The sequence below is a fragment of the Hemicordylus capensis genome, chromosome 8 (genome assembly GCF_027244095.1).
Source record: "Hemicordylus capensis ecotype Gifberg chromosome 8, rHemCap1.1.pri, whole genome shotgun sequence".
In the NCBI taxonomy this organism is placed as follows: domain Eukaryota; kingdom Metazoa; phylum Chordata; class Lepidosauria; order Squamata; family Cordylidae; genus Hemicordylus; species Hemicordylus capensis.
In genome coordinates, this window is record NC_069664.1 from 32,604,189 (window position 1) to 32,619,492 (window position 15,304).

At 52.8% G+C, this 15,304-nt stretch overlaps 1 protein-coding gene across 6 annotated transcripts in view; it reads right to left on the bottom strand.

Moving 5' to 3' along the window:
- Positions 1-14,858, bottom strand: part of KMT2A (lysine methyltransferase 2A) — a 51,049-nt gene extending 36,191 nt beyond the window's left edge. For all 6 annotated transcript variants that reach the window (XM_053269328.1, XM_053269327.1, XM_053269326.1 and 3 more), the window contains exon 1: positions 14,282-14,858. In XM_053269328.1, coding sequence (XP_053125303.1) covers positions 14,282-14,671 — 390 coding nt within the window. In that variant the 5' untranslated portion in view covers positions 14,672-14,858. The remainder of the gene's footprint in view (positions 1-14,281) is intronic.
- Positions 14,859-15,304: the final 446 nt, after the last annotated feature.

Below are 15,304 nucleotides of genomic sequence, written 5' to 3' on the forward strand. Positions count from 1 at the left end.
ACCTTGAATGGATCCCCCAAACAAACAGGCAGGCAGGCCAACTTGAATGAAGTCAGAGCAACATGCAGCCAGTGTGCACTAACCCAAGTGCTCTTTAAGTGCCAACATGCAATGCTGTCCTCTAACCTGAGCATTGCCTGGAAGGCCTGCAGCTGGCATGCCAGCTGAAACCAGGAAAAGGCACCCCAGTGGGCACCACCACCTCATCCTCCAAAAGCAGTAGCAGATCAAGGAGCACCCCCAAGGTACAAGCTCTGGGCGAGCACAACTCCTTATGGAACAGGATGCACACCTTGTCCCAGGAATGAAGGCCCACCCACCAGTAGCACACTGCTCTTGTCCGGATTCAGAGTCAGTGTGTGAGCTCCCACCCAGCCCTTCACAGCAGCTCAGGGATTCCACAGTCTCCCTAGGACTTGATGCAAATGAAGGATCGAGCCCAGCATGTCGACGACTCCTCAGCGCAAGTCTTCAGGCAACTGCACCCAGCAGCCACTTTGGAAAACATAAAAGGAAGTACTTCCTCTTGGAAGAGTCAACTAACATGCAATTGAGAATCTGGAATCTGCCTGAGAGCTAGGGGTGGAACCACCACAAAGCAGTGCCTCCCACCCACAATCCCCTCAGACGCTCCAGAAGGATACTATGGTCGATAGTATCGAAAGCCGCTGAGAGGTCCAAAAGGACCAACAAAGTCACACTTCCTCTGTCAATTTCCAATTGGAGATCATCCATCAGGCCGACCAAGGCAGTCTCCACCCCATAGCCCACCCAAAAGCCAGTCTGAAACGGGTCTAGATAATCACTTTCATCCATGATTGCCTGGAGTTGGGAGGCCACCACCCTCTCATTTACCTTGCCCAGCCACGGAAGGTTGGAGACAGGCCTATAGTTGCTCAACTCTGAGGAATCCAGGGCAGGCTTCTTCAGAAGTGGTCTAATAATTGTCTCCTTAAGACAAGGAGGCATCCTGCCCTCCCTCAGAGAAGCATTTATTATCTCTACCAGGCCTTCTACAACAACCTCCCTGCCAGAGAGTATTAGCCACGTCAGGCAAGGGTCAAGAGAACAGGTGGTAGGCAACATCGCTCCAAGCAGCTTGTCCACATCCTCACGAGTCACAAACTGAAACTGATCCAGCCTAACCACATAAAAGGAGTCACTGGGCACCTCCGATTCAGACACTGCAGTAATTGTGGAGTTTGAATCCAAGTCAGCCCGAATATGAGAGATTTTATCCACAAAGAAATAATTAAACACATCACAGCGGGTAATAGATGGTTCCAAAGTCTGATTCAAGGGAGGAGGGGCACTCATTAGCCCACTCACAACCCTGGACAACTCCACTGGACGTGAACTTGTGGATGCAATACGGGCCGAAAAGAATTGCTTCTTTGCCGCCCATATTGCCAGAGCATAGTTCTTCAAATGTGCTTTATGTTGTAATCTGTCAGATTCGAGTTGAGTCTTCCTCCACTTGCGCTCCAGTCGTCTACCTCGCCGCTTCAGCCCCCGTAGTTCTTCTGTATACCAAGGGGACAATTTTGAAGTGGGTTGGAGAGGACACTTAGGTGCAATCATATCTACTGCTCTGGTGAGCTTGCTGTTCCAGTTTCCACCAGGGCATCAACAGGATCACCAGCAGAGCCAACACTAAATTCCTCCAAGGCTTCTTGGAACCCCATTGGATCTAATAACCTTCTCGGGCGGACCTGCAAAGGTGGGGTGTGACTGTGAGCTCAACCTTAACCAGATGGTGGTCCGTCCATGACAATGGGGAAATCACAGGAGTCCCCACCCAGGGAACACCACCCTGATCAGAATGAAAGACCAGATCAAGTGTATGACCTGTAATGTGCGTCGGTCCCAAGACCCTTTGGGATAGGCCCATAGTTGTCATGGCCACTATGAACTCCTGAGCCGCCCCAGTCAAATTGGTCCCATAGTGGACATTGATGTCTCCCAGTACCACAAGCCTGGGAGACTCCAACGCCAAACCCGAGACCAAGTCCGTCAGCTCAGTTAGGGACTCCACTGGGCAGCGGGGTGATTGGTACACCAAGAGAAGTCCCAGTCTATCCCTGGTCCCCAAACTTAGGTACACAGATTCAATATGTTCAGACACTTCCACAGGGATCCTGGTCAGGGAAAGGTTATTCTTGTAGACCACAGCCACTCCACCTCCCCGCCCACGTCCCTGCACCCACTCCTCAACAGAATACCCTGGAGGGAGAAGCTGGGACCAGACTGGGCCACCAGCCTCCCCCAGCCAAGTCTCTGTAATACATACCAGGTCTGCCCCTTCATCCAGAATCAAATCATGGATAGTTTCCAATTTATTCTGGACAGACCTGGCATTACAGAGGAGCAAGGTGAGAGTCTGTGGGAGGCTGGCACTGCTCCCCAAGGTCAAAGAGCTGGCAGGGCAGCCGGAAGGGGAAACATCTAATAGATTTCTGACTTCCCTTCCCCTGTAACGACATGCTGACCTGCCAACTTTACTTCCTCTATTCCCCACCACCACCAGAATAGCCATCCCACAGTCAGTGGACACACCCCCTGTCTCCCCATCCCCAGACAAACCAAGACACATCTGAAACACCCAGGATCCAAAAATAACAACAGAAGCCAAAAAATGTCACCAGGCCCTCACCCTCATTGCCTCCTGAAGTGGCTCCCCCAAAGGAGCGACCCTGCCGGTGGCAGGCCCACCACCACAGTGCAGCAGTCCTTTCATAAGCCCAGAAAGATGGCTACTCTGAGCAGCTGACCCTCCGGAACTGCTGACTCATCCCCTCTGGCCCCGACCCCACACAGACTCACCTGCATGGCAGCCACAGCCCCACAAGCTAGGGGGCACCCAGACTGGCAAGCTGACAAAAGCAGACAGTAACCGCTCAGGCTCTCACCACTGGGTGGCCATTGTCTCTGGGAAGCAGATGCTAAAGTCTTCTCCTCCCTGCAAGGCTTCTGGCACTGAGGCACAGAGCACAGTGCAGCAGTCCTTTTATAAGCCCAGAAAGATGGCTACTCTGAGGAGCAGGTAGCATGAAGCAGGCTGCTTCATGCACTGGACTGTGGGCCAGTTCTCTGGGCAGCATCAGAGGGCAGGTGTTGCCCTCACTGCAACAAGGACCCAGGGCAGTACCTTAGCAGTCCCCCCTAAGAGTGATCAGCAGCCGCTCACTTCTCCGGGAGAAAGCAAAAGTGGGGAGCGCTTGTGGACACTCCTGCTCCATGCCCCTGAAGACCCTGGTCAAGATGGGCCTGTCCCCCACCCACCCCGCTTCCCATGGCTCATCGAAACAGAAGCCAGCCTTGCAACCCTTTTTGCACCCTTCCCAGGGAGTGCTATTACAGTGCTATCACCCCTCCCTATTACAGATGCCCATTCCCAGAGTACCAGCACATGCACAGTCACACACAAGTGTGCTTGATGCAGGAAGAAGACTTCATTCCGGAAAGCACCTTGCCGCAGGCTACAGGTAGGAAGAGTCAACATCAGAAGAGTCATTTGCTGCAAGTCAACCCTTGACAGGACAGCAGTGCTAGAAAGGCAGCTAGGAGGAACAGAGCTGCGTTCTGGCTGCCTCTCCTTGACATCCAGACTGGAGCAGGGACTGGGCAGGAGGCAAAGAGATGGCCTGCTTTTCGGCATTACGTCAACTAGTAAACTCTCCTGCCAGCGTGCGGGCGTGTGTGTGCACGCGCACGCACAAAGAGCTGACAACACTGCTGTGGATCCCTCTGAAGTGGACCTTGGTTAGGCCACCATTTCATGCAAGATGAAACTGCTGTGGCTTCTGCAGAATTCAGCAGAACTAGTGCTCACGGAGGGCTGTGGAAGCACATTGCTGGGAGGCTGGCTGGGGCGATGCACACAGCACTGCAGAGAGCAGCAGCAGCAGCAACAGCAGCCTCTTCATGTCTCCTCTGCCAGCCACTCCCCTTGGACACGTGGGGCACCCTGCAAGAAGTAAACAATGTTCGCACTGCGATGGCTGAGGAAGGACAGAGGCTTGCTGGAAGAGAGCGCAGCTGGCTAAAGTCAACCAGGGCTGCTCTGAGAAGCACCAAGGCGTCTCTGGTAGGGCAGAGGAGTCCACTGACCAGCAGTCTGGGAAGTCTAGGCATGCAACCAAAGCTTCATTTTGCCCTCGTTCATGTCTGCCTTCCTCGAAAGCCCAGCATACCACCCCCAGAATCCTGAAAGAAGAACCAGCAGCCTTCACACAAGACACAGCTGGGTGCCAAGCAGCTTCAGCTTAGATCAAAGGCCACCATACCCTCAGCACACCAACAGCCCCTGCAGTGACCTCTTACAACTACCACCAGTTTAATGAGGACTAAAGAGAGGCAGAGAGAGGGAAAGCCACCAAGGTTCCACGGGACCTAGGAACCGAATCAGAGAGCCCCCAATCCTCAGCTCCAGGACTCCTGGCACTTCCACAACACCCTGCTTTTTTATTTCAGCAAGCAAGTTCAAGTCCTGCAAGCCCACACCCTTTCTAATACACGCCCCCTTCCCTCTCATATCCAACACAGCCAAATACTCATGACCACCTCCACATTTGTCACACATCCTCGACCAGACCATCGTCTCACCTCCCTAAATTCTGGCCTGGCAGATTGTACTACCCCTAACCCTAACCCTAACCCTAACCCTGGCTCAGCCACTAGACTCAGACACATGTCCTGGGTCAGGCCACTAGACTTGACATGAGCAGCATGTACCAAGGAAAGCTGGCAGTGTTCCCTCTAACAGGGATTCCCAGGTGCTGTCGACTACAACTCCCAGAATCCCCAGCTGCAATGGCTTTTGCTTGGGAATGATGGGAGTTGTAGTCAACAAAACATCTGGGAATTCTTGTTAGAGGGAATCCTGGAAGCTGGTGCTTCCTTGTGGTAGTTGAAAGATGCACAGTCTCTGAACGCGGAGTCTGCACTTCTGGTGATCACAGCTACGCCACCGATAGATCCCTACAGCCATGCAGAGCTCTGGCCACCAGGTATGGAAAGAGAAGACCAATTCCTCATCATCTCTCTCTGCTTTGCAAGAGAAGCCCTCCCTGCTCTCCAGTGGGAAGCCAGTGAAGGATGCATGACCCAGGGACTGGCGTATCGTCTAAGACGTGGAGGCAGAAATCGAACTCTTCTAGCTGCAATCCTCAAGATTTAAATGAGGGCGGCTGGAGAAGGCCTGAGCACCCAGTCAGGGAGGCTGTCCAGCAAGATGGGAAGGGACTTGGGACTGCAAGAGGGCTGAGCCTCTCAGGCTGCCTGCTCAAGGCCCAACTGCACAGAGGTGTCATCAGGAACTTGTGACAAAACCAGCGCAAGAGAAGCAGAGGTAAGAGCCCTCTCTCTATTTTCATCAATTCACCAAAAGTCTTTGTAAGGCTTTGAAGGAACCATACAACATGGTCAAGACAGTGCCTTGTAGAGACAACCTGAGCTTTCTGCTTTGGAGGCAAATGTGGATTTATTAAGGAAAACTGGGCCAAGTTACCAAAGAAACAGGAGCACAAAGCAAAGAACCATATTGTGCCAGCATCTGAAGAGGATGTCTTGATCTCAATAAAAAAGGCACTATCAACGCACTTTGGCTTTTGATTTCTCCTTCTTAAGCCAAGAAGATAATACAGCATCTTATATCTGAAAGCAGTGTCCCCTGTAACAGGGATTTCCAGATGTTGTTGACTACAACTCCCATCATCCCCAACCAAAGGCCACTGCAGCTGGGGATGTTGGGAGTTGTAGTCAACAACGTCTGGAAATCCCTGTTAGAGGGAACACTGCCTGAAAGAGAAGCAACCAGGCTAGTATGTATGTTTTGAATTATTATAGCAATGGTTTATATGTATAGTTATTGTGAACCGCGCAGATAGGCAAGCAGGAAGTCAATATTTATTTATGTGTAGTAAAATCCAATAAAAATTTAAAATAAAAAGAAAGAAAGAAAGAAAGAAAGAAAGAAAGAAAGAAAGAAAGAAAGAAAAGCAACCAGGCTAGGAGATAAGCCCTAGAAAGCACAGCTGTACTTGGCAGCCTGAAGACTGCTAGGGTGCTTCCTGCCCACTAGGAGACTGGGCATGGGACCCAGCTGGTCTGTGCCAGAGCAGAAGCCAAGCCCTCACAGGGATGGAGAGGGATGTGACAAAGTGGAAGGAGGAGCAGGCTTGACTGCCCTACAGCTTGGATTGTGGGCAGCTTCCACAGAGCACTTGCAGGTCTCCAAAGCCTAGTTCCTTGCCTTGCCAATCTGGAAGAATCTCCTCTGCCACCAACTCTAGGGATGCTCTTAATATCTCCACCAGGTGGACAAGAAAGAGTTCCACAACATGCAAGACTGACAAGAGTAACACTTCTAAGAAAATGCCAAGGGCAAAGCAGACACAATCCTTGTTGCCACTCAGTAAGGGAGCCTATACCCAACACTTGCCACCCAGATGGCAAGATCTTGTCCAGGCAGAACTTCCTCCGCAAACATCCATCCCAAAAGATAACATGTAGGTTGTGCTGAATGTAGGGAAGGAGACTGGGGGAAGAGACCGGTGTTTTTTCAAAGGAGCGTGGCTGGCTCAAGGCAGCTCAGGCAAAGATGAAATGGCAGCCTGACATTTTCCAAGTGCGACACCACGGGAAATCCATTGAGACTAGGGAGTCTGGGGCTCAGGCCACACAACACATGAGGCAACCCCCCAAGCATCTCTCAGCCTAACTTACCTGGCAAGCAGTGATCCCTATGTAAACCACCCTGAGCCATTTTTGGCAGGGCAGTATATAAATCAAATCAAATCAAAAAATAAATAGGAACAACAGGGATTCCCAGATGTTGTTGACTACAGCTCCCAAAATCCCCAAGCAAAAGCCATTGCAGCTGGGGATTCTGGGAGTTGTAGTCAACAACATCTGGGAATCCGTGTTAGAGGGAACACTGCTGGCAAGGCAGCGCAAGTTGTGAGGAGCCCTTTCATTGTGTAATGGCTCGTTTGCAAGACAACTTTATCTATGCAAGCTCTGTCTTACAAATTTAACCTCGAGGCTGGATCCTAAAAACCACCAGGACAACAATCACACCATATTATTTCTCCCAGTCATAGAGGATCACATCATCTTGTCACATTTTAAGAATCAACAGAAATAAATTCCCCAACCTGTCAGAAATATTCTTAAGAACAAAGTGGAACTGTGACAAGCACAACCCTGGAGAGCTGCTGCTGCCAGTCAGTGTAGACAGTCCTCTCCTAGATGAAACAATGGCCTGCTTGGGTACAAGGCAGCTCCGTATGTTCACCAAGGCAACCCATTCCCATGCAGTTCACAGAATGGGGGGCCCCAGCCGACAGGAAATCCAGTGCAAACAGGCAGATATCATGCTCCAGTGAGGGCAAAGGGGGACTCAGAGACTTTGCTGGAATACAGCAGGCTTTCCATTCAGTCTGTTACCCGTGCTGGCTAGGTAGCGTCTATGCAGGATATGAGCCGGCCAGTGGCCCGTGACCCAGCAAGAACCGCAGAGTTGTTGCAGTGCAATACAGGAGATGGGAGCAGTGTTCCTTCTAACAGGGATTCTCAGATGTTGCTGACAACTCCCAGAATCCCCAGCTGCATTGGCTTTTGCTTGGGGCTGATGAGAGTTGTACACAACATCTGGGAATCCCCATTAGAGGGAATACTGGATGGGAGAGCTTTGTCTTGATGATCTTCTTTCCCCTCAAATGGGGAGAGCAGGAAGCTCTGCTGAGGCAGGTGAATGGAAGAGCACCCAGGTGGCCCCCTTCCTCACTTGTGCTCAACATCCCCTGATAAGCAGCTAGTCACTGGAATGAATACCACTGCGACCCATTCCTCATTGTTTGCATCTTCTCGCTCCCCACAGGCACCCATTGAACATGCATGCTTCCCCACTCCCTTGTGCTATGTGCGGGCTACAGAAGCAGCTATAACCAGTGAAAAACCCACTGATCCTCCATGGAGTGACCACCTTTCTTAGCTAGCTCTGCTGAAACAAAGGCTTCCACCTGCTGCCTGTCTGTTGCTAGTGCAACCCCTACTTCTGCTCTAGTCTGACTCTCTGTTGCCAGATTTGGCTTTTTTAAAGACAAATTCCGACTCTGACTCCTTGGCTGGACAGCTCCCCTGCCGCTCCAGCATCCCTTGCCTTGGACCTGCCAGACAGCTCCACACCCTCACTAAGGACCAAATCACACCACTCAGGATTCACAGGAATAGGGCAAAGCAGCCCAAGGTCCTCCTGACTACCTTCTGCCCAGTAACTGTTGGTGTGATAATTAACACAGCAGTGGGGCGGCATGAAGTAGAGAGTGTGAGGATAGGGGGTGTCCTGAGAAAATAACTAGAAGACACTTGAAATTATTCTAATAAAGGTGTGTGTGAGAGCAAATGGGATGAAGGGGCTGGACAACATGAAAGGCATCCTGGGCACAAATGGGCCAATTACCTCACTGGGGCTATTGATCCACATGCCAGCCACTCTGACGACACACACTGTACTCTCAAGTGTGCAAGGGTGTGGGGGGGCGGGCGGCGGGGGGGCTTTCCCAGCCCTTTACCCTGTTCAGGGACTGTAGACAGGGATCAAACCCGGGATGAGATGCTAAGCCAGTGTTCTTCTATTGAGCAGTGACTCAAGACAGCACTCCTTCAGTTTCAGTCTACATGTTTGGAAGATCTCCTATTGTTGGAACAGGGGGAGAACAAGTGAGGGGCATATCATGAGCTTGGCCACAAAGGAGACCATAAGGCCCCTCACATGGTTTTCATCTGTTTGTTCCTGTGGCTTTGTGGTTAGGGGATTGCTCTCTGTGCAGAAAGAAGCCAGGGTTCAAGTTCTGTGGCTTCACCCTTTTTCTAGCCAAAACTGTTGCTTCAAGGGGTAGGCTTCCCCTCTCCAAGCTCACATGAAAATCCCTCACCCCTGCGCAAATCTCCCACCGCAATGCCACCTTCTCACTCAGTTGCCAGGCACCTCACGGTGTGGATGCTTCCATTCTTCCTTGTTCAGGTCATTCGCTTCCCTCTCCCTTGTATGCAAGCAAGCAAGCAAGCAAGCAAGCGCACAGACACACCCTTGCTTCCTTCCCACAGACATTAACAAGCACATTAACTAACACTACTTGAATGAAATAATTGGCACTAGCAGGTCTTCTCCTGGGAAGCCTCTGGATGCTCCATGAATGTCTCCTGACCACTAGGCCAGGGGAAGCCTTTGATGGAGGAAGAGAAGTTGTCTCCTTTCCTACAACACACCTCTGTCCACTCCCCCACAAGGCATGAATGCTCTCCCAGGAATATAGATCGTCAGCATATTGGCTGGTGCTTCACATGGACAGTTGGTGTGAGGGTGTGTGTGTGTGTGTGTGTGTGTGTGTAGAAGAGTATCCAGGCATGCTGGTGGAGGCACTGCTTTAGCCTTCACTGGCACAGCAGCTACTGTGCTGCTGCTTGGGCACCGAATCACAGTCCTGTGATGCCAGCATTAGTCTTGGCCTAGTGAGAGCAGGGAACTGGGATCCCAAGACATTGCTTTTAAAAAAAACAACTAGGGGCTTGGCTCTCATCTTCTTGGGGAGCACAGAGACTGTCCTCCCGTTTAACTCTCCCTAAAGCAAGCTTCCCCTGGATTGCCTGACTATTCCTACTAGTGTCATTTGTGATTAATTTCCACACCCTGGTAGAGCTGCCTTGGAAATGGGGCAGCTGACAACCCTCATACCAGTTGCTCTGTGAAGGGCCACTGTGACAATCGGTGGTCCTAATTTTTTTCCATCTCTGTGGGGAATGAGTTTTGTTCTGGGCGGCAGTATAAAGGCAGTGTGCACGCACATGCATTTCAGAATGGGACCTTCCTGATTCAACCTGAGCGGGATCTAAATTGATCTGAGCAAACATCCCAGAACTTGTGAGCGCGCACATGGCCGCACGCCTTAGAAGGAACAGTGGTGACAATCTCTTGCAGGGGCCACATCATTAACTCACTAAAGGCACAATTTGTCAAGACTGGCCTGGCACAGTCCCCACCCATTCCCCCACCAGTGCCTGTATCTTCTCTGGGTAACACACAGTCTGTGCCTTATGAAAGGTATTTGCATCCAGCAAATGGGGTGCCTTAAGTCATTTGGTTCTAGGAGGAACCACCAACACACCTAGTAGCCCAGATATAGGCAAGATTCCTTCTGCTTGTCTTACTGCCATCAACATTTGTTTCCTCAGAGATGTTTATGCAGGATGTGCTGCCTCACAGGCATTGCCAGGTGAGCAACAAGCCAAGGAGAAGCACAACCTATCAAGGAATAATGCTACCATGCAGAGCCAGGAGTAGGCAAGGTGTGGCTCTCCAGATGTTGCTGCACTACAACTCCCACTATCGCCACCTGTAATAAATTGTGGCTGGGGCTGTTGGGAGTTGTAGTTCAGCAACACCTGGAGTGTCACATGTTGCCTACCCCTGCCCTAAAGGGTCAGTGTACAATGTTCAATTCTGCATGGCAAAAAGTCACACAGATAGAAGGAAAAAATATAAACACAGCTCTGGTATGACTGTGGAAGAACCATACAGAAAACATGCCTACCTGCCATGTTTCTTTAATTTAAAAGTGTATCCCCCCCCCCCGCCTTCAGTTTTTCTACACCCAGGATGGCTAGGAGCATCTCAGCCGTCAGTATAAATCTAATGCTTGCCTCCTAAGATTTTGATCCATTCACAAATATGGCACCAGGATGGCATCATTCATTTATTATTATATTTTTAAAATATTTGACATCTAGTCCTTTAGTTAAAAATTTCCAGGGCAGTTTATATAGTAAAACACAATTACATAAATATATGACTAAAAAAAGCAAAATAATCTTTAAATTAAAAAATGGTTTTGCCTGACATCAAAAACACATACTGCATTGACAGTTAAGATGTCATGTATGTTTTAAACTTCTTCCCCAAATACTTGTAGTTTTATTTAAGATGTAACAATAACTTTAATTCTATTCACAAATTCAGTTTACAGTTGCAGGAAACAAGTTCAGCACTGTTGCTGTAAGTTTAAAAGGCAAAAAACCCTCCAACATCCGCTGCTTGAAGAGCAACCAACATGAGCTTTCCAGCTGCTTAGAATACTTGGTCAGACCAACTGGAAGCGTGGCCAATTCTCAGCTACATCATCAGAAGCCGGATCCCCAGTTCTCAGGAAAGAAACAGGCTTTGCCAGAACAGAAGACACAAGACCTGCAAAATCACCACCACCACCACCACCACCACCACCACCACCACCAGGCTGACATACTGATAACAAACACACATAGGATCTGCCTATGTCAGTCATATCACATTGCACACACCACAGAATTCAGTAACAGTTGCCATCAATATTCAGTTATACCTGAACTCTCAAACACATCTGCACTGGAGGAGTCAAGGTAATCATGAGGAAACTTCCATGCAATCATCATCAAAGTATGTGACACTGCACTGATATGTGCGGATGCAGCAAGTCTTGGGATGCAACCAGTGTTCCCTCTAAGCGGGATTCCCAGATGTTGTGGACTACAATTCCCAGACTCCCTAGCTGCAATGGCTTTTGCTTGGGGATTCTGGGAGTTGTAGTCAACAACAACTGGGAATCCCTGTTAGAGGGAACACTGGATGCAACCACAACATTACTTGCTTCTGCAAATGGTTGGGACGTGTATGCCACCCCAAGGAGAATTTTTCACCACCCCATGAAAGCCTTTATTCACAGGCCTTTATTCACAAAAATGAATAGACTTATTACACATGCAACTAAACTTTATTGCAAAAATGTGCCATTAAAAGGGTCTAAAAACCCCACCCTGTTAATGTGGTCATCCTAACATGTGACTAGGACAGAGGGAGGGAGGAGTGCTGGGCTTGGTTGTGGGAAACACATCCTAGTATAAAGTTGATTGTATGGCTGCGAGCATAATTATCTCTCACTCCATCTTCTCAGGGTTGTAACGAGGATACGAGAACAAACCCGCACCCCTGAGCTCCTTGGAAATGGAAGAGGATACAAATAGGAAGACAACAGCTCTCTGCTTTGGGTTAATTGACCTCAGTTTGGTTACACCTGTTGCATCCACACATGTGCGTAAGCAAATCTGGAACACAGACTGCTTTTAAAATATTACATGAGATTACTGCATCCTGAGGCTTGGCTCATCAAAGATGCCAGGATTTGCACCTAGTCTCCTCTAGGGCTGGGGAACTGCTGCCGTGTCAGTAAAGAGCAGGAGCATAACCAGGTGCCTCCAACTTCGTGTTGACAAGAGGGATGAGGAGGTCAGCAGCAGCTTTGATCAGATCAACCCCACTAGGAATCATACATTCTGTAGGAGCTGCATAGTCATCCCCAAGACACCCCAGTTGGGTCCAGTCGGGGCAGAGAAAGAGGCCAGCCTCTGGGGATATTCACCACCAGAATCAAAAAGCATCATCATCTGCTTGACATTAAAAAGATGCAGCCATTCTGTTCTGCTTAGCAGTGAAGACTCCCAAGCAAGATCACAGCCAGCTGCATGTGCATCTCCCCTGATTGACATGATCTCTGAGTGCAGATGCCACACTGCATCCAGAAATTCCAATCAGACTACAGATGACGAAATGTGGGAGAGCTCTTGATCTCACACTGAGAAATTACTTATCAAAAGCACAATGCCTGCAATTCAAACCAATTACTCTGGAATTGTCTCACAGACACCAACAGAATAGTCTGGAAGCCAGCCAGCTGTAGACTACATCCCAAGTCTTATAAAAGCAGCCCACACACCTCCTGTCAGCTAGCTAGGGAACACCTTTCTCGTGTGGCCAACAGGAAGCCCACTTACTCCACTGCACTGGTGTCTGCCTTGCTTCCTTTGGCCTTGTCCCTGCACACCTCAACTTCCCAGGATTACAATTCATATCACAGTACCAGAAATTTACAGCAATAATGATGACAACCCTTTCCTCAACTCAAACACATCTGTATGCTGCTGCTGTTCTATCTATACAAAGTAGAAACATCTCAAGAGTTTTGATCCATTTTAAAAGAGCACAAGCCTCCTCCATGAATGCTTTTATTGTCAGAAAGAAACAAGTTGGGGGCCTGTAAGGGCTTGTTGAGGAGCTCAGCCACACTTCTCCCCATAAATGATTGGGGGGGGAAAGCAAAGTGGGGGTAACTAACTCCACTCCCCTTATAGCACCAGATCTGATTAGCCAGGTCCCAGCTGGGCTTCTAAAGGGCATGAAGCTGCACATCATGTGCACAAAAGCCCGGAGGTATCATATTGGGGGGGGGGGGCAGGGAAGGAACAATGCAGAAAGGAGGACAAAATAAGACTTCACTGTATGGAACTTTCCAGTTCTTAACTCCATGTTGAGATTACAATTCAACAGCAACTTCCTTAAGTCTGGTAAAAGGTTTGAATGGGTTCTCTCTGCCCGTAGGGTAGGTGTTTGCCGAAATGAAGCCAGTGGCTGCAACCTTGGAGCCTTTTACTCTGGAGCTACTCCATGAACATTTCCCTGGAATGAATGGACTAGGACATCTGATCTGTTCTTGGTTGAGCCAACCCTCAGGCTCCTGGTGACAGCCCCCTGAGTTCCAGCGTCCCTGCCAAGTGCGGCGGCTGCTGCTGCCGCCGGCGGCGCGAAAGGCCGGTTCCTGCTTGCCTGTGACTACCCCTTTGGCCAGAGGGGAAAAGCCCGGAGGGGCGGATGTTCGCTCTGACCCGGGCTCTGGACAAAGGCCACCCGTCCACCCTGACTCCCTGCTGCGAGAGGTGGGGGCACCCGGGAGCAGCGCTCTCCACTCGGGCGTGAGGGGCTGGGGGAGAGGCGCCTGCCCGGCGCTGGTGGGGAGGCGTCGCCGCCCCCTCCTCCAGGAGCGGCCGGTAGATGCAGCGGGGTGGCCCAGGGCCTTTGACAGAAGGGCGGGGCGGAGGAGGCGGCGGCGGCCTCGGCCTGCCCCTCCCCTCCCCTCCCGAGCGCAGCATCTCCCGAGCGGGGTGGGCGTGCCGCCCTGCCTGCCTGCCCGCCCGCCCGCCCGCCCTCTCCCTCCCTCGGCGGCCCAGGCAGCGGGATGCGCAGCCAGCCACGGGAGGGGGGGCTCCCCGGGCGGCAGACTCACCCAGGCGCCCTCCGCCCCGCCCCGCCCCCTCCCAGCCCTTTCTCCCGGGGGTGGGGGCGGCGACGGCTCCTCCTGCTCCTCCCTCCCTCCCCCCCGGCCGGGCGCAGCCCCCCCTCCCCCCCCGCGCTCACCTCTCCGCTGCCCGCCTCAGCCCCGCAGGCCGCCCGGAACCGGCGCAGGTTGATGCCGATGGCGGCCGAGACCTGGAGAGCCGCGTCGAAGCCGGGAGCCACCCCCGCTGAGCACGAGGGCGAGGGGGGCGGCGGCGGGGGCGGCGGCAGCTGGGGGGGCGCCCCGGGAGGCCCGGCGGCGGAGGAGGAGCCGCCCGCCCCGCCCCCTCCGCCGCTTCCCGCCACCGCCGCCCCTCCGCCCGCGGGCCGCTCCCTCTGGCGCTCGTCGGGCGGCTCCCCTCGCGGGCTGCGCAGGGCCGGCACCCGGACGCGGCAGCCCCCGAGCCCGCGGCGGCCCCAGCCCCCGCTGCCGGGCCGGGCCGGGAAGCGCCACCGACCGCTGTGCGCCATCTTTCCTGTGAGGCGACGAGCCAGAGAGCGGGGCCGGGCCGCGCCCGGGAACCTGCCTAGCGCACAACGCGCCCCTAGGGGCGCTGCACACGCGCCGCGCCTATCCAGGTTGCAGGGCGCCGGCAGTACCCGGCCCCGCGCCCAGCCTCACACATAGCGCGCCGCCGGCCGAGCGGCATAACCGCAATGGCTATCCAGGGTCCCGGGTCCCGCGCGCCCAGCCGCCCCGCGAGCGGCATGGCGTACAACCGCAGCCTGCCCGCCCGGCATAACTGGGGTCGGCAGGCAGAGCGCGGGGCGCCTGCCTGACTGCGGCTGCCTGAGCCCGCCTAGCCGCGCTCCGGAGAGCAGCGGCAGAGCGGTCGCTCGCGCTCGCGCCCCCGCCCGGGAGGCCCGCCGCGGCGCCTGCGCCACTCCCGCCGGCCCTTCGCTGCTGCCCGGTGGAGCGCGCTGAAGGCTCCCGGGGTGGGGGGGGGCAGGCTTCCCCGCGGGCTCCTGCCCAGGGGCGTCTTGCGGGGGCGGCCTCTCTGCGACCCGGCCGGCCGGCCCACCAGGGCTCCCCCTCTGCCCCCAGCCTCCGCGGGTGGGGGGGGCCTCCCTAGCCGGAGAGGAGGCAGCGGCAGCAGGCCCAGC